At 49.9% G+C, this 21,285-nt stretch overlaps 11 protein-coding genes across 11 annotated transcripts; 4 read left to right on the top strand and 7 right to left on the bottom strand.

Annotated features, from left to right (window-relative positions):
• Window positions 1-782: 782 nt before the first annotated feature.
• Window positions 783-1,710, top strand: efm7 (putative nicotinamide N-methyltransferase Nnt1; the record flags this gene model as incomplete). The annotated part of the gene is made up of 4 exons (XM_057298554.1): window positions 783-926; window positions 981-1,266; window positions 1,393-1,565; window positions 1,627-1,710. The coding sequence occupies 4 exons, from the start codon at window positions 783-785 to the stop codon at window positions 1,708-1,710; spliced, it is 687 nt and encodes a 228-aa protein (XP_057146436.1).
• Window positions 1,711-2,148: 438 nt separating this feature from the next.
• Window positions 2,149-3,521, top strand: N7519_011780 (putative RNA polymerase II Elongator complex associated protein Kti12; the record flags this gene model as incomplete). Its single annotated transcript, XM_057298553.1, has 3 exons — window positions 2,149-2,154; window positions 2,210-2,563; window positions 2,625-3,521. The coding sequence occupies 3 exons, from the start codon at window positions 2,149-2,151 to the stop codon at window positions 3,519-3,521; spliced, it is 1,257 nt and encodes a 418-aa protein (XP_057146435.1).
• Window positions 3,522-3,905: 384 nt separating this feature from the next.
• N7519_011779 (uncharacterized protein) lies at window positions 3,906-4,139 on the bottom strand (the record flags this gene model as incomplete). Its single annotated transcript, XM_057298552.1, has 1 exon — window positions 3,906-4,139. The coding sequence occupies one exon, from the start codon at window positions 4,137-4,139 to the stop codon at window positions 3,906-3,908; it is 234 nt and encodes a 77-aa protein (XP_057146434.1).
• Window positions 4,140-4,288: 149 nt separating this feature from the next.
• Window positions 4,289-6,086, bottom strand: N7519_011778 (putative C2H2 finger domain protein; the record flags this gene model as incomplete). The annotated part of the gene is made up of 3 exons (XM_057298551.1): window positions 4,289-4,916; window positions 4,982-5,248; window positions 5,320-6,086. 3 exons carry the CDS (start codon window positions 6,084-6,086, stop codon window positions 4,289-4,291), a joined length of 1,662 nt encoding a protein of 553 aa, XP_057146433.1.
• Window positions 6,087-6,149: 63 nt separating this feature from the next.
• On the bottom strand, window positions 6,150-6,693 carry N7519_011777 (uncharacterized protein; the record flags this gene model as incomplete). The annotated part of the gene is made up of 2 exons (XM_057298550.1): window positions 6,150-6,240; window positions 6,563-6,693. 2 exons carry the CDS (start codon window positions 6,691-6,693, stop codon window positions 6,150-6,152), a joined length of 222 nt encoding a protein of 73 aa, XP_057146432.1.
• Window positions 6,694-8,538: 1,845 nt separating this feature from the next.
• N7519_011776 (uncharacterized protein) lies at window positions 8,539-9,386 on the top strand (the record flags this gene model as incomplete). Its single annotated transcript, XM_057298549.1, has 2 exons — window positions 8,539-8,801; window positions 8,891-9,386. Coding segments are annotated over 2 exons (759 nt in total), but the record flags the coding sequence as incomplete, so codon positions are not given.
• Window positions 9,387-9,923: 537 nt separating this feature from the next.
• N7519_011775 (palmitoyl-protein thioesterase family protein) lies at window positions 9,924-10,898 on the top strand (the record flags this gene model as incomplete). Its single annotated transcript, XM_057298548.1, has 1 exon — window positions 9,924-10,898. The coding sequence occupies one exon, from the start codon at window positions 9,924-9,926 to the stop codon at window positions 10,896-10,898; it is 975 nt and encodes a 324-aa protein (XP_057146430.1).
• Window positions 10,899-11,490: 592 nt separating this feature from the next.
• N7519_011774 (uncharacterized protein) lies at window positions 11,491-15,069 on the bottom strand (the record flags this gene model as incomplete). Its single annotated transcript, XM_057298547.1, has 2 exons — window positions 11,491-14,782; window positions 14,855-15,069. The coding sequence occupies 2 exons, from the start codon at window positions 15,067-15,069 to the stop codon at window positions 11,491-11,493; spliced, it is 3,507 nt and encodes a 1,168-aa protein (XP_057146429.1).
• A 963-nt stretch (window positions 15,070-16,032) lies between these two features.
• N7519_011773 (mediator of RNA polymerase II transcription subunit 31) lies at window positions 16,033-16,446 on the bottom strand (the record flags this gene model as incomplete). Its single annotated transcript, XM_057298546.1, has 1 exon — window positions 16,033-16,446. The coding sequence occupies one exon, from the start codon at window positions 16,444-16,446 to the stop codon at window positions 16,033-16,035; it is 414 nt and encodes a 137-aa protein (XP_057146428.1).
• A 462-nt stretch (window positions 16,447-16,908) lies between these two features.
• Window positions 16,909-17,157, bottom strand: N7519_011772 (uncharacterized protein; the record flags this gene model as incomplete). Its single annotated transcript, XM_057298545.1, has 1 exon — window positions 16,909-17,157. The coding sequence occupies one exon, from the start codon at window positions 17,155-17,157 to the stop codon at window positions 16,909-16,911; it is 249 nt and encodes an 82-aa protein (XP_057146427.1).
• A 2,308-nt stretch (window positions 17,158-19,465) lies between these two features.
• On the bottom strand, window positions 19,466-21,230 carry N7519_011771 (Pal1 family protein; the record flags this gene model as incomplete). The annotated part of the gene is made up of 4 exons (XM_057298544.1): window positions 19,466-20,217; window positions 20,282-20,693; window positions 20,749-21,014; window positions 21,176-21,230. The coding sequence occupies 4 exons, from the start codon at window positions 21,228-21,230 to the stop codon at window positions 19,466-19,468; spliced, it is 1,485 nt and encodes a 494-aa protein (XP_057146426.1).
• Between the last annotated feature and the right edge of the window lie 55 nt (window positions 21,231-21,285).

Here is a 21,285-nt window from a genome sequence, read left to right as displayed (position 1 = left end):
CCCGAGGTTTGTCCGGGTATTGTATGGATTGTATGGTATTGAGACTGTATCTCCACGCTTATCTCCACAATCTTCCATACAAATGTATGTACCTGTATGTACCATGGGTAATATAATACACGTGACTCTATGTAACGTAGCAGTCACAGTACTTACCTAGGTAGATATATACTACTTCTAATAGTACTAGTAGTAGTTCTCTCTGTTGTAGAATATCTTAACATTTGAAAATATCAGGCAATCCGTTGTCTGACTGTGAAAATGCCCGCTCCAATCGAGAAGCCGAAATATCCGATAATCAGCCCACTAGAGTGCCCATATACAGTGGGACCTCCGAAATATTGGGCTAAACCTTTGTACCTACATATTACCGCCAACTATACCGCCTCCCTTTTAAATATACTGTTATGAGAATATATAGTCGGCCGCCTATCCGGCCGTGGTCATGGTTTCTTAGGTAGTCTTCTTTGGCAGTCTTCATAATGTCTTTTTAGTGGTCTTTTTTAGTAGTCTCCTTAGGGTATATACCTTTGGCTGCTAACCGTTAGTGCTGAATCACGTGCCCATACGCTAACTATATTAGGAGCTTTAGACTGGCAGAACCGGCAGAATTTGGAGGGCGGTATATCTGGGTACAAAGGTTTAGCCCAATATTTTGGAGGTCTCACTGTACATATATTAGAGTGCCTGAGGCAACAATGAGGGGAGATCATCCCGATAAGAAATTGATAACTGATATCGATATTTTTTTTCCTCCAAAAGCATTGAAGCCATATACTACCATGGACGACGAATTTGATGCGGGGAATATGTTCCAGGACCCGGAAGGGTACTATCCTGAAGATGAGCCGCCCACATTTGCCGAGCACACTATGCTATCAGGCCAGAAAGTGCGCGTCCGTCTTGTGGGCAGCCACCCCCTCTATGTATGATATCAATGGACATGACCAGCTGTGCTACCTACTTACCAACCTTGACAGGGAAATTTGCTATGGAACGCCGGCCGAACCAGCTCTCATTACATTGAGGAGCACACCGAGGATCTCATCCGAAACAAGGATGTCCTCGAGATTGGTGCCGCAGCAGGCGTTCCTAGCATCGTGAGCGCCATTCAGGGCGCCCGGACAGTGGTATTGACCGATTATCCGGATCCAGATCTAGTTGGAAACATGAAGTACAATGCAGAATTGTCGGCCAGTGCCATTCCCGCGAGGGGAAGACGGAAAGCCCCGCCTCCACGTCGATGGATACAAATGGGGCAGCGATGTGAGCCCGCTACGGGCGTATCTTCCCCCGGCTGCCGATGGTTCACCGTCCTTGTTTGATGTCTTGATTATGGCGGATGTGGTATACAGCCACCGCGAGCACCCGAATCTGATCAAAACCATGCAGCAGACTATGAAGAAGGACCCGAACTCTGTTGCTCTGGTTATCTTCACTCCTACCAGCCTTGGCTGTTACCCAAGACTGAGCAATTCTTCCCGTTGGCCGAGGCGAGTGGTTTCAATGTCACCAAGATTTTTGAGAAGGTGGTGGATGCGGTGCTGTTCGAGAATGACCCTGGCGTAAGTCTATATTTTGATGATTCTCCTTTGGATTTATGGCCCTGGGGCTGACCCTTTACAGGACGAAAGACTTCGAAGAACCGTGTTCGGATATGAAATCCGATGGGCGCAGGATCAATTGGAGGATTCATCCAAAACTGTTTGAGCCGTTGATTTGATACCCCCGGCCTACTTGGAACGATGACATGATTACATGACAAAAGTTCGATAGAATTTATATACATTGAGATTGAGATCTGTTCTAGAAGATAGAAATACATTTACTATCTCTGTATAGGGCACCTGAACTAAATATCTCTGCCTCATACTTGAGGCCTTATTTTCACCAACTATAACTAACTAACCAGTTAGCAGCCTTCCACTTTTGTTTTTCGCTCTCTCATCTTGTGTCCATATTAGTAAATACATATGTAGTAACCAGGTAACTAGGTACAATTATCAGATCAACTAAGAAAATAACACAAATTTCAATGACAGACTATGTACTCTGTAGATGGTTTGGATGTAACTAGATGCGGGTCACATGCCACACCCCGCAAAGAAAAAAAAAGTCCGCCAGAACAAACAACGCAACAACACAACGATGCCGGTATGTCGAGAAACCTCTTACATTATGCCATCGGATCTAACAGATATAAATTTAGCTCGTCGTTTTAACGGGATACCCATGCTCCGGTCTTACCCACCGCGCTAACCAACTCGCATCTCTGTTTGAGAAACACCAAGATGAAGTATTCGCAGCAGCAAAAGCAGGCGCGCAGGTCTCTTTGAAGTCTCGATACAAGGTACATGTGGTCGCTTCACACGATTCCTCCCATCCACGGATTGTCTATGACCATGCCCGCACCGAGAAGGAGGCGCGTGGCGTCGCCTATGCGAGAGCCAAGCGTGTGCTCAAGAGGGACAGCATCGTCATTCTTGACGGGATGAACTATATTAAAGGATGGAGGTACCAGCTGTGGTGCGAGGCGAAAGCTGCGCAAACAACATGCTGTGTGGTATGAGACCGGAACCTACAAAATGAAATGCGACACCCAAGGGCTGACAAGTCTGCTATAGGTTCACGTCGGGACACCCGTCGACCAGTGCGTCGCCAACAATAATGCCCGACTGCGCCGAGACGCCCGTAAGGAAACGGATCCAAAGACAACGGATTCACAGACCTCCAAGCCCCAAGATACCCCCGCATCCGACTCCGCAGAGACTACCGAGGACACCGAGGAGGCCTACCCACCTGAACTGCTCAACAACCTTATCTTCCGCTACGAGGAACCAAGCACCCACAGCCGCTGGGATAAGCCCCTGTTCACAGTTCCCTGGGACGACCCAGAACCCCCGGTAGCAAACATCTTCGCAGCCTTGACAGGCGTAGTCCTCCCATCAACCGAAGCTCCCACCGAAACAGCGGTCCCAAGCCTAACTGACTCCCTCGCATCCACCACCATCTCAGACGTCGCCAGCACAGCAACAGGCACTCGAGGTGGCGGCCGCAGCGGGCTCTCAGCACGCGCCCGAATCGTCCCGCACCAAGCCACCGTGCAAGCAGCGGCAACAGACTCGAACGCAATGTACGCAATGGAAAAGCGGACGTCGGCAGTTGTGACTGCAATCCGCAATTTTACGCAGACCTACCCGTCCGCGGAAGTAGCACTCGCGCAGAGCAATCGCGCCGATGCAATCGCCATTGACGTGCCGGAGACGACTGTTCCCATCCTTGTTCCGTCCCATGTCGCCCTAGGTGGAACGACAGAAGAACTCGCCGCTGCTGGTGGGGTTCTGGCTCTGCCGCGACTGCAGAGGCTGCGTAGACAGTGGATTAGCTTGAACAGATCGTATATTGGTCGGGGTCATGGTGGTGGAGGCGGTACACTGGCGGCTGATCAGATTGGAGATGCATTTGTGCGATTCCTCAATGCCGAGTTATCGGGTGAGGTTGCGGAGACTGCAGAAGAATAGAGGCTTTGCATTTGATTATGATCAGATAGATTAGATGTCTTTTTTTCATTACTAGAAAAAGTCGCTTGGTAGTTATGAGATAACGAGGTTATGACTTCTACATGTCTTTTGTTTTTCACAGGCTGTACGTTCAAGGATTCAAATGTTGCAAAGTGAAAAAGTCATTCGAAAACAAAATACAAGAACGCAACACTATCTATCAACATTGAATATCAACAAATCAAAGTCCAACCAATTGCTGGACAGTACATGACTATCTCTCTTCACTGTCATTCTTCCTTTTTTGAGACACTCCCGTTTTGCTGTTTCCTCCGCATAAGTTTCGGGTCTTTTGTGTCATTTGGGGTGGTTTTATCCATGGATCTGAAGTGCAGTCCAAGGAGCTCAGAAGCCCTTGGTACTGAATCCAGACCCCCATGTGGTGAGCAGCTTGCGATCCGTGATCAACAAGCTCTCGATCGTGGGCTGGGGTTCCACGCTGGTCCTATCCAGTTCCTGGCCGTAATATCCACTTCTTGGGATCGGGATGTCCTTGTCCGATGATGGGATCAGGCTGAGACAATCCTTTGGCCGACGTCCACTTGTATACTCGCGAGCAATCGCACTGGGTTTCTCCATGTATTGAAAGTGCCTGGCCAGCAAGCAGCACGGTCTAGCCGCGGAGTCAAAAGGAAATCAAGAAAAAGTCCTCCGGTGATCTCTATCCGTATCGTTTAAAAGAAAACTGCTGTTCTCCTCGGGACGGAGGCCTACAGCTCCTTAACCCTTCAGGGCAATCCATTGGGCATGTGGGAAACAGCCTGGCTGGCCTCAATCTGGCGGTAGTTCAGGCCCAAGGTGAACAGTTCCTGGAAACTGGCGTTGACCTTCTCGTGCATGGTAGTATCCCGAGGGGAAATGTTACCCAGCTCCTCGAGCAGACGCGAGCGGCACTTGATGAAGTTCTGCTCGGCGTTCTGGAGGCGCTGTCCAAGACTAGCGGAAGTCTGGGTGGCCTTGATGGAGCTAGCCTGGGAGTGGACGGAGCGGGTGCGCTTCATGGTGGGAGCCGCGGTGGCACCGGTAACTCTCCTCTTGCGGCCAGTGGGTTCCTTCTTTTTGATCTGGCCAGCGCCCGGCGAGGTCTCGGGCGAGCTGTGGCGCTCAGAAGTGGCATAGTCATGCACGCGACGCATGTGGTCGTAAAGGTTCCATCTCCTTGGGAATCCATTTCCGGGAACGGCACGTTCACAGCCCTCCCACAGGCAGAGGTGGGGGTTATCTCCATGGCCATGTAATCCGTGGGCTTCACGCTCGTGGCGGAACAGACAGGCGTTGGAAGAGAAGCGCAGCTGGGCATCAATGCAGGCGGGGACCTTGCAGCGGTATGGCTTCAGATGGGAATCCAGGTACTTGCTATTAGTTGATATCGGTTAGCTGGGTTTAGATTACACCAAATATTTCATCGCGGGAGGACTTGCTGGTAAGCGCATTTTTGCGTGGTTGGTGGGTGGTTGCAGGGTTTCTCTCCAGTGGCAAATGGGCAGTAATATTTTCCGTCGCTGTGGGTGGACATGGAATAATACTGGTGCTCTCGCGGGTTGCGACTCTCAACACCTTCCTTGGATCTCTGGCGGGTTGGCTCCCTCACTGGGAGGGTTGGGAAGAAATCGGGATCAGTCTTTCCTTGGTGCTGGGAAACAGCTGGCAACGCTGAACGGCGGGATTGCTTTGAGGGTCTGATGGTCCTGTGATATTGTGGTTAGGTTTCTGACCAATTGTTTCTGTCTTCTGGTGTATCAGTCGCTCTGACACTCACCTGTTGAGATCCCTGTCGTTAAGAGATGAGCTAGGGAACAAGGGCTCCGCTGGGTTGAGTCCATGGGTCGTTGCAATGGGCGATGTGGTAAAGTCTCCGAGGAGCGCATCATCAGGGGCCATGAATGAAGTGTATCCCGCGTGTGAGCAAGAAGAAGTAACAGACATATCATTGCTAGCGTCGGTCAGTGGTGGAGAGACCGGGGCGGTCTGGAAAAGACCCGACGAGAATTGCTCCATGGTGGTTCCTGGGTAATGGGCATCATGCATCATGGGGGTCCATGACTCTGGGCCTGTGATATAGTGGCCGTCCTCGGTACTGTGAGAGCTGTGTCCGATAGAAAGAGCATCATCTGGCGTGCCATTCCCGACACAGACATCATTTTCAACAGAAGAGAAATCCAGGAAGGAGTTATAAAGATCCCGGGACATTTCATGCTCATTCATGTCAGGGACTGCTGGGAAGTCCATGCCTTGGTACATAACATCATTTGGTCCGACCGTGGGGGTCATCAGCTGCTGAGACAGCGAGAAAGAAAGCATGTGCACCTCGGATGAGTCTTGTTTTGTGATGGCCTGGTCAATAGATTCTTGGTGGTTCATTGTCCAGTCTTTCATGTCCTGTGGATTTCCATGGGCTGTATGGCTCGAAATTTCATCATCCTGGATTGATCTTGAGGCCATATTTGAGATTCCTGAAACCATGGAGGTATGCATGGGTTGTGAGATAGAGACTCGTTCAGAGTCGCTAGTAGTCCTTGGAGACATTGTGTGTGTAGTTGTGTGAAAAAAAGAAAACACTGTAAACCAAGAGTTAGTATCTACTACTCGTCATCGAACAATGAAATAAACAAAGCAGAAAAGGAAAAAAGTGACAAGAAAAGAAAAAGGGAGCTCCATGGTCCAGAAGTGCTTGAAAGACCTAGTGAGAGTCAGTAATGAGACCAGAGGTCGTGTTACGATTAGTTATACGCACCAAGGTCGCTTTAGTGGGATTGAAAATTCCTTGGCCGATCAGGGATTATCGCAAGGTCCTGGTCAAAATCTGTCGCGTCTATGTTCGGGTCCAGGTCTGTTGTCAATCCAAGGGAGTGCTAAGTGGTGCCGAGGCGAGGAGAAACAGTTTCATCATGGCCAGTTACTATTTGGTTCAATGTTGAAGCAGCAGCATCATCATCACCCAGGTGAGTCCAGGTAAGTAGAAGAAAGTCGTTCATTTTTGTGGCCGGGTCAGGTAGGTACACAACGGCCAGGGTCCATAATGGCCAAAGCACGAGTTTAATAGCGGATGCTTCAACAGGCCGTATTTCACAGGGAGCAAGCACATTAGCTTGAAAGATTCCTCGGTTGATTCCTTGGGGTCAAACGGATCCATTATTGTTGATAGAAAGTGGCCATAGTAGCATCAGATTTCCAGGCAAAGAGTCATAATTTCAAGTCCTTAAGTGGTCCAAGTGGTTCATTCCAGGGGCGTTGTTCCAGAGATAGGGTCCAAGGGTATATCATAATCCGCACTCAAAACTCCGGTCTTAGAGTAGAGGCAATGTGAAAAGAAACATCCGTGGCAGTAGTCCAGTGGCAATGGAAGTCAGGCGATTTGAGTGTGCAACATTAAACACATCTCAAAGAGATTCACTCAGCAAATGCTGAAGGCAAGTATCCTCGGCAGTGGTTCCTTATTCATGGTCGCCAAACAAAAAAATTGGCCAAAAGTCCGGGAGTGGGAGAAGGTCTAAGGTCCGTGGGTCCTGGGCAATAGGTTGTCGAGATCCTTGGCAAGCACAGTTGATAATGGTACAGGTCCGGAAGACAAAGGAAAGAAAAAGCAACGCATAGGAGAACCAATTGTAAAGAAAATGTGGCGGGAGCTACCTATTGTGTTTGTCGAGATGGGCAGACTAAAAAAAAGCCTGGGAGATAACAAGAAAACAAATCCTGTCCGGGAAGTATGTGGCAGAGAGAAATCCTTGTGGCAGTGATTGTATCAAAAACCAGGGAGTCTTGGGTTAAGAAAGAAGTTGTCCTTGGTCCAGGGACTGAGTTGTTGTGTATGTGTTGAAGAGGGGTATATATAAAAGCGATACACAAGGTATTGATTGCAGTAAAAGGGGTATCCAGAGTTAAGGAGGAAAGAAAAAGAAGAATCAGAATGAAAGAGGGGGATCAGCGGCCTTTTAGCACACAAAAAATTCGAAAGCTCGGACTTTGGAGGGTCTGTGGGCCATCAAACATGGCGTGTGCCACTCTCGCATCGTGCAGGAGACGAGTGCGCTGTTGGCATCCTGAGAAGCCAGTGCTGCAGACTGGCGGTGATGGCATCTGCAGATTAGGGGGGGGGTGTTCGCTTGACTGAGTGGAGGGATATCTACTAGCGGTGAGACGGGCTCGGCGTCTTGAGTGCTTGGCGAGAAGTATGATTGGTGATAGGAGACAGGCTGACGCTGTGGGATGATGTCCGAATTGGACGATCGGCAGATTCGCTCGCGTGTTCGATGAGATGTACAACTTGGTTGCACCTGGACGTATCGTATGGACCAGAGGATCCCACGTCGGAGTGGCCCGGGAAGCAGACCTGCAGCATGAGGTCACCTTGCACAGCATCAAGACTCGAACATGTAGTACTAAGTATAGTGAAGCAATGATAAATAAAATAGATGATAAATGTGATTGTAAATGTAGATTATCCCAAGAAATAAATATATAACTAAGATTACTGGACAACGGGACGGGGCGAGCCAGAGAGCCAGACCCACGTTGGGCAGCAATGCAGGCAGTTTTCCTATTTCGGGTCTTCTTTTTTTTTTCAGTTAGCCAAGTTCAAAAGAAGTGGTATATGAAAAAAAGAATATCAAGGTTGACAGGATCAGAAAATGAAAGATGGAATATGTTTTCGTTCAACAATCCGAAGATCTCAGGTGAACTATGCTTTAAATATTGTTTGTTCATCACAAAAGGCGGAATCAAATGCCTTTGGGAAAGGAATAAGAAGAAAAGGAAATAATAGGCTTACCTGTTAGCGGGAATTATCGGAGATGAGTTGTCATGAAACACAAGTCATATTTGAGGTGATGGCAGTCTGGCAGTCGGGAATATGATTGACGGAGAAAAGGAAGAAGCCCTGGAGGAAAGAAAATATTTTTTGTAGGTGATATCACGTGTCCTTGGATAAGTTTGTATTGTTTACACTGTTTGTTACTATCTTGAGCAAACACCCATAGTATCACATATCCTCCACTGGCGTGGGCTTATCCACTCTCCACTCTTCATTCCTTGGCATGATGAATTGGACAGGCGGCCAGCTCAACGTCATCACAATCGCTCAGGCCTGTTGACCAGAAATCAGAGGCAGAATTTCGCCAAGTCGAGACTCCAAAAGGGCACGGTCATCACCCCGCCTTCGCCATTCCGAGACTTCCCTGATATTGGATTCAAGGGCTCGAGCACTAGGGTCAAGGATGAGGAGGCAGAGACAAATGGAAATCAGTCAGTCCAGTACTGTTGATTGCTTTGACTTTGCTTCCGCCAATCCATGTCGGCGTCCTTGTACTAATCCGTGATCGCGCTGATTCTAGAGTTACGGAAGAGCCGGCCTCACATTTGACTGGTGGTCAGTCCTCTCATAGTGACAATGACTTGACCGAGGTCAAGCGCCAACTGCTGAAGGAACCCGATTGGGCCGCCGTGTCTGTTGCACGTCCACTCGAGCTTTCATTTACCTCCGTGGAGGAAGTCGAGCGGTTTGGCAAGCGACGAAAGCTAAACGAGGAGGACAGAAAACGGCTAGTAGCAGCTAACGACAACGGGTCTGCTTTCTTTGAGCGGCCCAGGTCTCAACGAAGAGGCAGAAATTCATCCTCGGTGATCGATACCATTGAAGAAGACATCCATTTTGAGATCAACGGACGACCAGTGGCGCCATCCAATGACAGCTCCGGGGTAGTTATGAGCAGCATGTCATCACAGTCAATGCTACTTGACCATGAAGGATCTCCTATTATGGAACAGGACCTGGGGAAAAAGAATCAGACAGCTACCTGGATTACCAATCTCTTTCCCCGTTCGCAATGACCTTAAGGCTGAGTTATCCCGAGCAGTGTATAATATTGAACGCTCATTTTCAGAAAGATGAAGTCAGATGAATGGCATTTGTTCTCGGAGTCGACATATCAGATGGGTGTCTAGGGGAAGCATTTGCCTCTCTCGCTCCCTAGGGAGCATGCTAGCTACATAGACAAACATTATCATGGCAGTGCCGTTAGATCTTCCGAGAAGGCGTGAAAATCACCTTTATAGGCAGTGGGCGGTTAGGGGACTGAACGTCTAAAGTCATAATAAGACGGCATTTTCTGACCGTTAAGATGGTCATTTTTGTCAGTTCTACAGGTCCTCCGATCCTAGTAATTGTTCATGCTCTCTGTGTATTGTATATTTACCTCATTTCTTGTTCCTATATATCTAAATTACCGCAGTCGGTCATCACATGATTGGTACCTTCCGAAACAACGTCATTTCCGTATCCACAATCATCTCCGCCTGGGCAGATCCAACCTTGTAAGGTTATCAACGACATCTTGAAGATCCCCCTATCAGTCCCATCGTTCAATAATGCGTTCTATGACACTATTGGCCACATTGGCCACGAACGCTCTCGCAGTCGCGCTCCCGTGGCAATACGCCACAGATGCAGCCAGCGGAACCCAGCTTCCCCTCGTGATCTGGCATGGTCTGGGCGACGACTTCGAACGCGAAGGGCTCACTGAAGTTGCCAAGCTAGCTGAATCCACGAACCCAGGCACATACGTGCACCTTATCCGACTAGCCAACGACGGCAGCGGAGACCGCTCCGCAACCTTCTTCGGCAACGTAACGGAGCAAATCGCCCAAGTCTGCGAACAGCTTGCCGCGGACCCAATCCTCAGCACAGCACCCGCCATCAACGCGCTAGGCTTTTCACAGGGTGGCCAATTCCTACGCGGGTACATCGAGCGCTGCAATAACCCGCCCGTCCACAACTTCGTCACATTCGGCAGCCAGCACAACGGCATCTCGGCGTTTGAGTCATGCGCCATCGACAACTGGTTCTGCAGAGGGGCTGAGGAATTACTACGATCGGGACGGTGGACGAGCTTTGCACAGTCGCGCGTCGTGCCGGCGCAGTACTTCCGTGACCCGGAAGAGCTGGATGCGTACCTCGAGCACAGCAATTTCCTAGCGGATATCAACAACGAGCGCGCGGTTAAGAACGAAAAGTACAAGAAGAATCTGGCGTCGCTGAATCGGTTTGCGATGTTCATGTTCGAGGATGATACTGTTGCCGTTCCCAAGCAGAGCGCTTTCTTCTCCGAGGTTAATTCCACTACTGGCGAAGTAACACCTCTGCATGAGAGGCCGATCTACAAGGAAGATTGGCTGGGGCTGAAGCAGCTTGACGAGCAAGGGAAGCTGGACTTCAATACTGCCCCTGGACAGCATATGCATCTGTCTGCGAAGACCTTGCGCAAGGCTTTTACTCAGTATTTTGCTCCGCTGGAAGAGTCGCGTCCTTTAAGACCGGGTCTCGTTGTGCAGCGTGGGCTATGATCGTTCTCTCTTTCTCTTGGCTGTTTTCTTTCATTGTATGATATCCCAACTATGTCTGCTTCATCTTTTACATACTAGCATCGAACTCGAAGTCCAATCCTATGCCGCATATGGCTGGTTGGTTATACATTTGTCAAACTACGATGCCTTGCCATGTTCGTTTTAGCACCGTCTATTTTTTTTGTCTACCGACAATGTAGCTAGATACACACGCTGCGACTCCCCATCGCAAGCTAATAAATGGAAGAAATGCGAGTGCCGACAGACAAAACAAGAGCCTGGGCGTTCGAAATAAAATATGTAAGTGGAAAAGAAAAAGATAACAAGGATAGACACCGAACCGAAGCAAAATAACCGACAAAGCAGAAAGGACATACGTATCTCGAACACGTTGTGGCTTTACCAGCCAGCAATTCGGCATTCGACATGAGCGAAGACAAGATCAATGCAAGCAAGGGAAGGCAGGCGAAAAAAAAAGGGGAGGAAGAACCTATGACAGAAAGAATTATATAAACATAGGAAGAGCCAGGGAATAGAAATGGCTGCAAAGATGTCTGGAGAATGATGCAAAGGTGCAAGTCGAACACAGAAATCAATAGGGTGGCCGACCGAGTCCTCCGCTGACCTGACGTCTGCTGCTAGACCCGTTCAGCGGAGCCTTGGAAGCAGGTTTAGCCGTTGCCGGGCGCTTTCCATTCGTCAGCGTGGTCTGGTCGGGCGAGAGGAACCCATCCAAGAGCTTCCTCAATTGGTCTTGGTGGTTGCCATCCAGGGCATTGGACTCATAGTCACTTAAGAGTTCGGGGATTCCAGTCGTGGCAAGGCTGTGGTTGGACCGGGTCTTGTTACGGTTTAGAGGCTTGTGGTTTAAGGCGCTGGCTTCAGCCTTGTCTCTTACCAGAGACGATCCAGAGGGACCTGGGGCGGTGGATGGGCGATCATATGAGGTCAGCGAGCGCTGTGAGTCGTTCGGGAAACCACCTGGGATTGACAAGCCGACTGGGATCGGTGGGACGGGGGGGATTTCTGCGTTTGAATCAACGCGATTCTCGGATGGTGCATTCGGAGATTCGTAGGTTGGGGCTTTGTCGCCTGATAGGACAAACGCCGCGGCCGAAGCGCGGGGTGTTTCCGTTCCATCTTCATTGGGTGCTTGTTGGCTCTCTGGTCGGATTGACGTAGCATCTCCATCTATCTCGGAAACAGAGAAGTTGCCACTCATCATGCTTTCGCTCCCAGAAGAACTGACACTGGCATTCGATGCGTCAAGTCGTCCACGCAATGGACTGAGACGTCGAGCATGGGAGTCGTTAGTAACTGAAAGCACGCGTCGAAGTTCATTGACACGAACAGGCGAGCCTCTGCTCGAGCCATCCGGTGACGAGCCTGATATCTCCGGAATGCTCATGCGGCGGTGATATTGGGAGCCGGCGGGCGAGCCATTTGTAACCGCGTTGGGTTGGTTGTTGCGAGCATTTAGAGTAGCACGAGAGCCATTTATCGATGACGTCCCAGTGCTTTCCTTATCGACAGCTGCCAAACATGCCTCGCGAGACCACGGAGACAACATCTGTTCTTTCACGACGGCTGGAAGGCCGCCCTCGGCCTGGGATTTCACTGCTGTCGTGGAGTGCCCAAGGACTGGGAATTTGAATCCTCCTGCTGGAGCAGAAGTCGAAGGACTTTGTGGAGGAGACGAGGTTGATTTGCGATAGTGCTCTTCGATCATATTGACGAGTCCGTCGACATTACAGAATGGTGTCAATGGAGGTGGGGAGGTGGAGTCATTGTCAGACCTCTTCACGCTGTCAAAAACAATGGAATAAAGATCAACTGGGGGCAGGCGGATTTTGGAAAGCCAATATCCCTTACCCTGCCGCTGTTGAATCTCATTACTTATCTCAAGACCCACGGGGGAGGACTGCATGTCGAAATGCTCAGTCAGCGCAAGAAGGTATCCATGTATCAAGCTTCCAACGTTAACGCGAGCTGCGAAGGAACTCAGATCTGTAGATGTAAACAAGTCGTCTTGCAATTTAAGGACCATAGGAAGACCGAATTGAGCAGCGTTCACCCCAAGGTTCTCCACAAGATTTGCAAGAAGTAGGTGCAACAGGAGAATCTCAGCGTCCTCGGTTGCTGCCTCCAGTGCAGCATCGTAGATAGCCAGGTGCAGAAGGCGAAGGAAGTTCGAGTGTGCCACCAGCGCCACTTTGTCCCGCTGGTTCCCGGGAGCCGAGGTACCTCGTCGAGTCGACCTATCCACCTGCTCGGAGTCTCTTTTGGGAGTCGTCTTGATGTACTTCGGTGAATCTAATCGCACCTTGAGATCGCTCCCATTGGTCTCGGTCTGCAGCCATAATAGAAATGCGTCGGTATAGGCATAGCGAACATCACGATCCACATCACGAAGAAGCACCTGAGTACCTTCCCACACATGGATTGCGACTGGATTTCTAGATTCTGCGCCAGACATGGTTGCTGGCGTTTTCGAATTAGCCACAACCAAGATAGCCTTGACGGCTCGGAGCGCGGTCAGTTTAGCGGGGGCATGCGAGAAGGTTTCTGTGCTTGCTTTCTCTCCGTTTGTCTCAGATCCGGAATTTGTTGAGCCCTCATGTGCCACCCCTGATTCGTGAACGGTTGCCAATGTGGATGGCGCGGAACTATCATGGTGGATATTAGGCTTGAAACGCCTTAGAATGGCCTGCATCATGTCTGCGACTTGGTCTCCGTAGTATATGTGCGTCGCAAGATCTCCAATACACTGTTCCAGTAGCGTAAGAAGATCCTGTCGTCGGGGAGAGATTTGAACGACTTCAGCTTGATGGTTTGGTTTCTTCTCTGATTCTGCAGACCCAGTACGCTCTGGGGGTGAAAGTATATCAGAAGCATAGTGCATGAGTCCAAAGAGGATGTCCATGACGCTGAGCCCAATCATGTTCACAGAAGATCTGAGAAGCCAATCCACCACAGAGAGAATAGTGAATGACGACTCTAAAGCATCCTCCTTGGGGCTTGTATTGTGGAGAATCTCCATAGCTGTAATCAAGATGATAAAACGAACTTGCACCGGACACCAGTTCGTGATGAGTTCGATCAGAGATGTTGCCCAGTTTCCAGTTTTTCCTTCGATGATCTGGACATGCTTTTCGCTCTGTGGGAAGCCCTTGCTTGAGATGAATTGTAGAATGACCGTTACTGCAGTACGGATCTGGCCCCGATTGCTCCCCGAGACGATGGTTTGCTCGAGGCAACGCAGGGCCAAGAGCCGAGCGCCCATTTCCGCCTTTCGATCCGCATCAGCGGCTGGCTGCGCTGCCAGCTCCGGGTCACCCTCTACTGTGTCCACTGTGTGCACCGTGTTGACACTCATTCGGCGGGGTTTGTGTCCCTCACGCTCGTTCGGGTCAGGTTCGGTTAGCTTGGCCTTCAGTGTCGTAAGAAGATCCTCATCTTCAGAGTAAAGGTTCTGGAGAATAACAGGCAAACAGAGCTTCAGCGAGATTCCACCATCAGCAGCCAAGGTCTCCGAGCTGACCACAGCTTTAATAGCTCGCAGTCCCGCATTTTTCCATCGGATGGCCACCTGTGGGCTGAGATTTGTATTCGGGTTGGATGTAAATGCCGGGTCGGCAAAGCTGGTGTAAGTTTTGACGACTTCTCGGTATTGATGTGCGAGGCCCTGGTCAGCCGCGATGGCTGCAACGTCCTGATGCTGGCAGAACACTTCGAATGTCACGATCGATTCCTCCACCATATTTATGTCATTGGATCGCAGAACGGTATCGATTACTGTCATGACGGATCGGGCGTAGATAGGAAGGTCGCGAGGAACTTTTTCGATGAGCGCAGCCAGGATATGCAGCGCCACCTGAACATTCCTGTGCAGTGAGATCGGTCAGCCATTCGTCTTGCCGAGTCCAATTATCCGGGCGATCCGGGTCTGCGCTCACCCTATTCTGCGTCTCCAGACATCTCGGGCAACTCTCTTCTCCAGGAAACCGCCGACCTTGGTCAGCTTGCTGCGGCGCGTGCTCGTATAGTACAGCAGATAGGAGAGTTCACTGGGATTCGGCCGGACCTCCGACACCCCCTTCTGGTATTTAGGATAACATTTTAAGGTCAAGACCTGGTGCTTTGGCCGACAAGACTGGCGAACGGACTCCATTGGAAATGTATGTTGTAGTGCCACACGCACTTCCGGGCGGGGGGGGTTCTACGAAATAGCGCGACGGACTTCGTAGTAAGTGAGGCGGAAGATAAATTGGAGACAAGCCGTGCTTGAGGAAGGGCTAGTGGAAGGCCATGGGAGAGACGTTGGGATGTCCGAAACGGCGCAACGTGGATGACAACGGTTTGATGAGGTACGGAGGACCCGTGGACGGAGTAGTTCAGGGCCGATCACCAGGGGGTGGGGCTCCGTTGTAGAAAAGGCACAGCCCTGGATCCTCTAAGCATTTGAATGTACTAATTCAAAAGGAATAAGAATAGAAAATGGGAGGTGATAGAAGAAGAGAAAAGAATAAAACAAGATTGGGCTGAATCTTCGGGTGTTATTCTATATCCTCTACTTGGGGATCATCTTTCCTGGCCTTAGGTACATACGTATACATATAGGTATTTTAGGGCTTATCCTTTCATATATCTTTTTTATAATCTACAGAGTCTACTCGAAACTGAGATAATATTGCTAATTGCAATTGCCTTGGTCACCTTCATTGTATAGAGGAGTGTGGCGATACCCTCTTCAAGAGGTTTATTGTATACAGCAGAACAGGAGAGAACTTCCCCAGCATCGCTCGGTCCTTTCCCCGCAATCCTCTGCGACTGTCAGTCAGGGCCAATGAGGGACCTTTGAAAAGTCGGGGGATCGTTGGGGGGTTCAACAATTCCGGAGCCTCGGGAGCATGGGAATCCTCGGTCGCACATGAAGCACATTCACGCAGCTTCCATGCTCAACTTTGCCATGAGCCGAGTTTCCAATGAACCCACCAGAGTATAAATTTGATGTACAATGTAGATCTGCATGGCCGCGGTGTGTCTGTTCGTATCTTCGTATCTTCGTATTTTTTGCACCCAGGAAAGAAGCACACCTTGGTCGCGTCGAGCATATGTTCGGGATTTAAGACCGTCACGTCTTTTGATTTTGACCATCTTCCTTCTTTTCACCTGCCGTATCGGTCTCGGTCTGAGCTGGTTCAGGGACACTGACCCCTGCCAGACCTTCAATGACCTGGGGTAGAATAATGTCACGGCGGAAGGTGTCCTCCTGGAGCAGTCGAAGCGCTCGCAGTGTGGGGCCAGGGTGGGTGAGGAACTGAGAGTACTCCGGTGTCTTCCAGTAGGAGTAGAGGTAGGCTAGGTAGGCCGCAAATGCCTGGGCGTCTGGCGAGGAAGAATCATCGTCATCGTCGGCACGAGAGATACCCAGGAGATTGGGATAAGTGACTGCCAGGTGTGACAGATAGTAGGGGTTGGCGAGAGATGAGACAAATTCAAGTTCGAGAGTAAAGCGCGGGTTGGTAAGGGTTGGTGGATTCTCCATGGTGTAGAGGAGCCTGGGAGTGAAATGGCAGAAGCTGGTGAGAGCCCTGGAGCTTCAAAGGTGAGGTTGTACGGAGGCCGCTAGCGTCCATGAATGTTAAAAGTACACCAACATCGAAGTATACCAATATTTCAACTTCAGCTCTCATAGAATTGCGACTATCCACTGGACTACTTCTCATCCTCTCCGCTTATCCATATCCTCACACTACACCCCACCTTCTCCTCCTCAATCTCCTCCTCAATCTCCTCCCCAATTTCCTTCGACTTCATTTTCTCCAAAGCCCAGCCCTCTCCAATGCCGGCCTAGCGCACTCCTGAGTCCAGCGAGAGACCTTCCGCCTCGCCCCAGCTTGAGTGGAGCCCGGCAAAGCCAAAGAAGTTGTCTCAAACTGCAGATTCCCCTCGACTGCCCTCAGCGCCTCGTCCCAACCACCAGGGTAGTTCTGGGTAAGGGTAGTGCCTATGAGCACTGGGCCTTCTCCTTCTTTCTTGACCTCATGAGCCCCGATTTCCGTACGAGTGTAGCACAAGGAGCGTTGGCATCTTTAGAGGCAATGATGTGAATATCGCCGCTGCGTGCTTCGGTTTTAACGTAAATGGCCCAGTCGCGTTCTGGGCGAGAGCGGTCGAAGTTGTATTTGACAATGTAGACTCCGTGTCTTTTCTCCGTCACTTTGACGTTAGCCATGGCGTCGCTGGTGTTCGTCATGATATTGCTGGTGCTGTTCATGATATAAAAAATTCGCTTTCAAGGTTTTCCTTCGTATAACTTGAGGAGAGAGAGCTCAAGTAGACTTGGAGATGACATGGAGACAGATATATACGGTGTATGTCCACTCTTAAATATCTTTGTTTCTTGTCCTGTTTCTATTTCTGTTTCTCTTTTCGAAAGAAATCACAACAGCGCCTTCCCATTGTTTGAGGTCTGTTTCAGTCTCCCAAGCCTATACTACAACTTCAATATTGCTCTATCTATAGAAGCTAGCCTATAAGCCCACAAATACCAATAGATTCTATAAACAAAATGTACACATAGTAAGAAAACGGAATCACCGAATCAGTCTCACCTCTTCAAACACTTAAGTCACTCTGGCATTTAATTTATTGGTGGAGCGGCGAGCTGGATGAACCGGTGTGATATGTGAGGTCGTTAAGCACCCATGGAGCATCGATCACTCTACACGTGGCTGGAAGGGTAGCCTGGAGGTCTGATGACATCTGCATCTACCTACTCAGCCTGAGCCTAACCGCCCTTGTAGACAGTTGTATACATAATTGCGTACATATGCAGATATACTAGGTATAGGGACAGACTGACACGGGAAAGGCCCACTCTTAAGTACCCTTGCCTCTTTTCTATTCTTATTTCCATTTCTCTTTCTCTTTCTCTTTTTGAAAGGAAATCACAAAAGCGTCTTTGTTTCAGTCCCCCAAGCTAATACTAAGGCCTCAATATATTCCTCTATCTATAGAAGCCAACCTGTAAACCTATAAAAACCAGTAGATTCAATAACACAGACTATATACACCACAAAACAACAGAACCAAGAGACCAGTCTCACTAGTTCAACCCATCCAAGCCACTATACCGTTCCAAGTTTAAGATACAGTCTCTTTCCAACCTGGTCATGACCTTCTTAATATAAGACTCCCCCAAAATTTTGATTGATGGAATGGGCCGGCGCAGTTCGGGCAGATATTGCAGCGAACACTCCCATTTTTCAGGATAACCCTCGGAAGGGGTTGTTCCAACAAGTTTCAGTTCGCAAGCTTTGTAGCGTTCTTTTGAACACCGGCGAAGCACGCCCGATGAGGTGTTATTGTCGGTGTAAAAGCAGTGGAGGTTGCCCTTGGAAGATCCCACCTTAGCAACGAAGAGACCCGGGCGGAGCGTGTGCCTTGGCTGGGTATATAGAGTGTCTATAGTGTATACGTTGAAGTGTTTCGACGAAGATTGGCCCATGGTGATAATGTATGCCAGCGGGTTTGGGAGAATAGAGAGTTCAATGATGGGTAGACTTGGAGATGATAGAAACAGACTTGCACGGCAAATGTTACTTCTTAAATATCTTGAGGATCCTCACTGACCTAAAATAATATGTGCATTTGCATATACAAACGGCAACATTATCATCAGTTTCAATTAGCAGTCCAAATGCTCGTGAGCCCCAGTTAGAGAGCTAGAAAGCGAGACCTCGTTTGAGATGGCATCCACGGAGAACAATGCATTGTCGTCTAATGGAGGATCGAGGGAAGAGAAGGCAACATTTATATCGCATGAAACTTATATGCACGGCGCTTAGCTTGACGGTCAGTGCGCACAAGGAAACTCCACATTTGAATAGTTCATTGCTATGAAACATACGGAGTAGGAGTATAAAATCCCACAATGACGAATGGTCATCGACTCCCGTATCTAAGCCATAGGCTGTAACAGTGCTCATTCGCCGGCAGGGTGATATCACGCATGGCTCCCATGAAACTTATAGAATCTCACAAGCGCGTGGCGTAGTCAAATGCCATGTCTGAGATACGCTCTTACCAACAGATAGAGGTCAGGGATGAACCCCCGGGGCCGTGTTGGCAACCAACTAGTTCAATTATTCATAGCCTAATCAAAGATACTGATATGGGAACAGCAATCGGTAAAAAATACATGTTTCTGAAAGCAAGGCTGAAATTGAGATACAAGAAGAGAAACCCTTGGAAAACTCCGTCGTAGCCATGGTCTTGAGGTGGCATTGTGTTTCATGGCGGTCTGGAATCAGAAGCAGTTTGAAGCATTCTATTCCGAAATATGAACGCCATGGTTGAGCACCGTGTGTTCGGGGGTGCTCGATGCTGGGTATTAACGCGTGGAATCATCCCTCCTCATTGAGGATTTAGATGGTGAGATGGTGAGGTGGTGAAAGAATCATGGGATTGAGACATCCCGGAGGTGCACCCGAGTGAGAAAGGCCCGCTTGCTACATCGATATATTTCCAGGACAAGCTCAACGTGTGATTGGTAGGGTGACTCAGTCACTGGTCCGTCTTTCCGGCTTGGGTTTGCGCAGACTCTTCATCCGGTTCAAGAACCCACCACCGCCACCACCAGGGTTAAGCTTCGACTCTTCGTAAGGTCGGTCGTTGGTGGTCTTGCGCTCCATTTGCTTGGGACTGCTAGACGATCGAACTCGGCCGCCCGCTTCGATACTCGATCCCTTCTTGTCCCACTCTTCGTCATATTCGTCTTCCTGGAAGTAGGGGTTTCTTTCATTGGCCCGAGCGGATCCAGAATGACTGGAGCTCACCTGTGGCGCAACGGGGGGAAGGTTGTCGGTTGGAGAAGTAATGCGGCCAGGTCCAGCAGCTCGTCCACGAAGTCGCTGAGCCAAACTCTTCTTTCGTGCAAGACCACCACCATTCGGTGCCAGACTGTTTTCATTCTCGCTCTGACGGCGGGCCATGGCAGATCGACTAGCGGGAGCTCCATCGAGGAAGGTGCTGGTTCCCAGTCCCATACTCTGGGGTCCATGAATCGGGTCCACTCGGGCAGTGGGATCAATGACGCCCGTCTCAGCATTGCGAGCAGCCGTGGAGAAGTCGTTATGGCCTTCCTCCATCCTGCCATGGAAAAGATTGAGATCGATGTTAGAATTGTTGGGGCCTGCGCCTCCCAGAGCCATGTTTGTGGAACCTTTGGGGAATGCTTGCATTGGCGCGGTGCGCACGCCGCGGCGATTACGATGGGGATTGCAGGCATCGAACGGACCATCGTGATGGAACACTATTATGGTTAGCATGAGTCGTATACTTGCAAAAGAAAAGAAAAAACAAGCCGAGACACTTACTTCCAGTACCGTAGATACTCGTCACATCCAACTTATCAATGATATCAAGTCGTCGGTCCTTGCGGCTGGAGCGCGATTTGCCATCTTTGCTACGACCTTCGCGCTCGCGATGACGCCGTTCACGTCGGCGTCTCTCATCGTCATCAACATCCAACAACTTCGAGCCTCGGTCCATTACGGAAGACTCAGAGTTCCGCCGGGGACGACGAGGCCTGTCCTTGGCTTGGGATGAAGTAGGGGGATCGGCGAATATGTCAAGCGGATCTTTCTCTTTCGACGTAGCCGAACGACCCGGTGGACGCTGCGGGCGCTCCATTGGGGGTCTGTTGCGATTCGAGGGAGTGCGTCGGGTGGCATCAGGTGCGGGCCAAGGACGTGTTTGCTGGGGGGCAGGCTTGAGAGAGAGGGACTCCTACTGAGAGGTTAGATCCGATTTGAATACGTGCATTCAATATTCGCAAACATACAAAGAGTTCCCGAGTGTTGCTTGACATATCATCCTTCTCGATCGGAGAGATCATAGTGACGCCGGTCGACATGCCAGGGGCTGACTGCGGAGACATCGCCTCTGTGTCATCTAAGAAGGGGTTTGTAGAGCGTGGGCGTTCCGGACGGTTGTTTGATGAAACAGATCCAGCAACTGAGGGCGAAAGAGCGCGGTTTCGGAAGGGGTTATTGGAGCCAAAACTAGCCGCTGTTGGAGAGGGTTGGTGGTCTGTTGCTCGCAGAGATGCTTTAGATCAGCCACTGGTCTGAAAGAAAAGGTAGATTTTTGGGCCAGAAGGTCAAGGGAATGTGTCATTTTAAGTGAACAGGAGGATTCAAACTATCCCCAGCGGTCCACGGGTAACGTATAAGATCCCGTCATCAGGGGAGGTGCTTCAGGTTACGTACCTTGCGGGGTCAGCGAAATGCCAGGCGCATATCCAAGCGCCGGAGTGGCATTCATTGTGATGGATATTTCACCTCTGAAACACGGTGTGGGTGGAGAGGCTGTTTGCGTT

This window comes from Penicillium mononematosum, assembly GCF_028829835.1.
Source record: "Penicillium mononematosum strain IBT 11891 chromosome Unknown utg000005l:1.0-9366267.0:1.0-9372171.0, whole genome shotgun sequence".
In the NCBI taxonomy this organism is placed as follows: domain Eukaryota; kingdom Fungi; phylum Ascomycota; class Eurotiomycetes; order Eurotiales; family Aspergillaceae; genus Penicillium; species Penicillium mononematosum.
The sequence above is the reverse complement of the archived record's forward strand: the minus strand, read 5'-3'. Positions and strand labels throughout refer to the sequence as shown.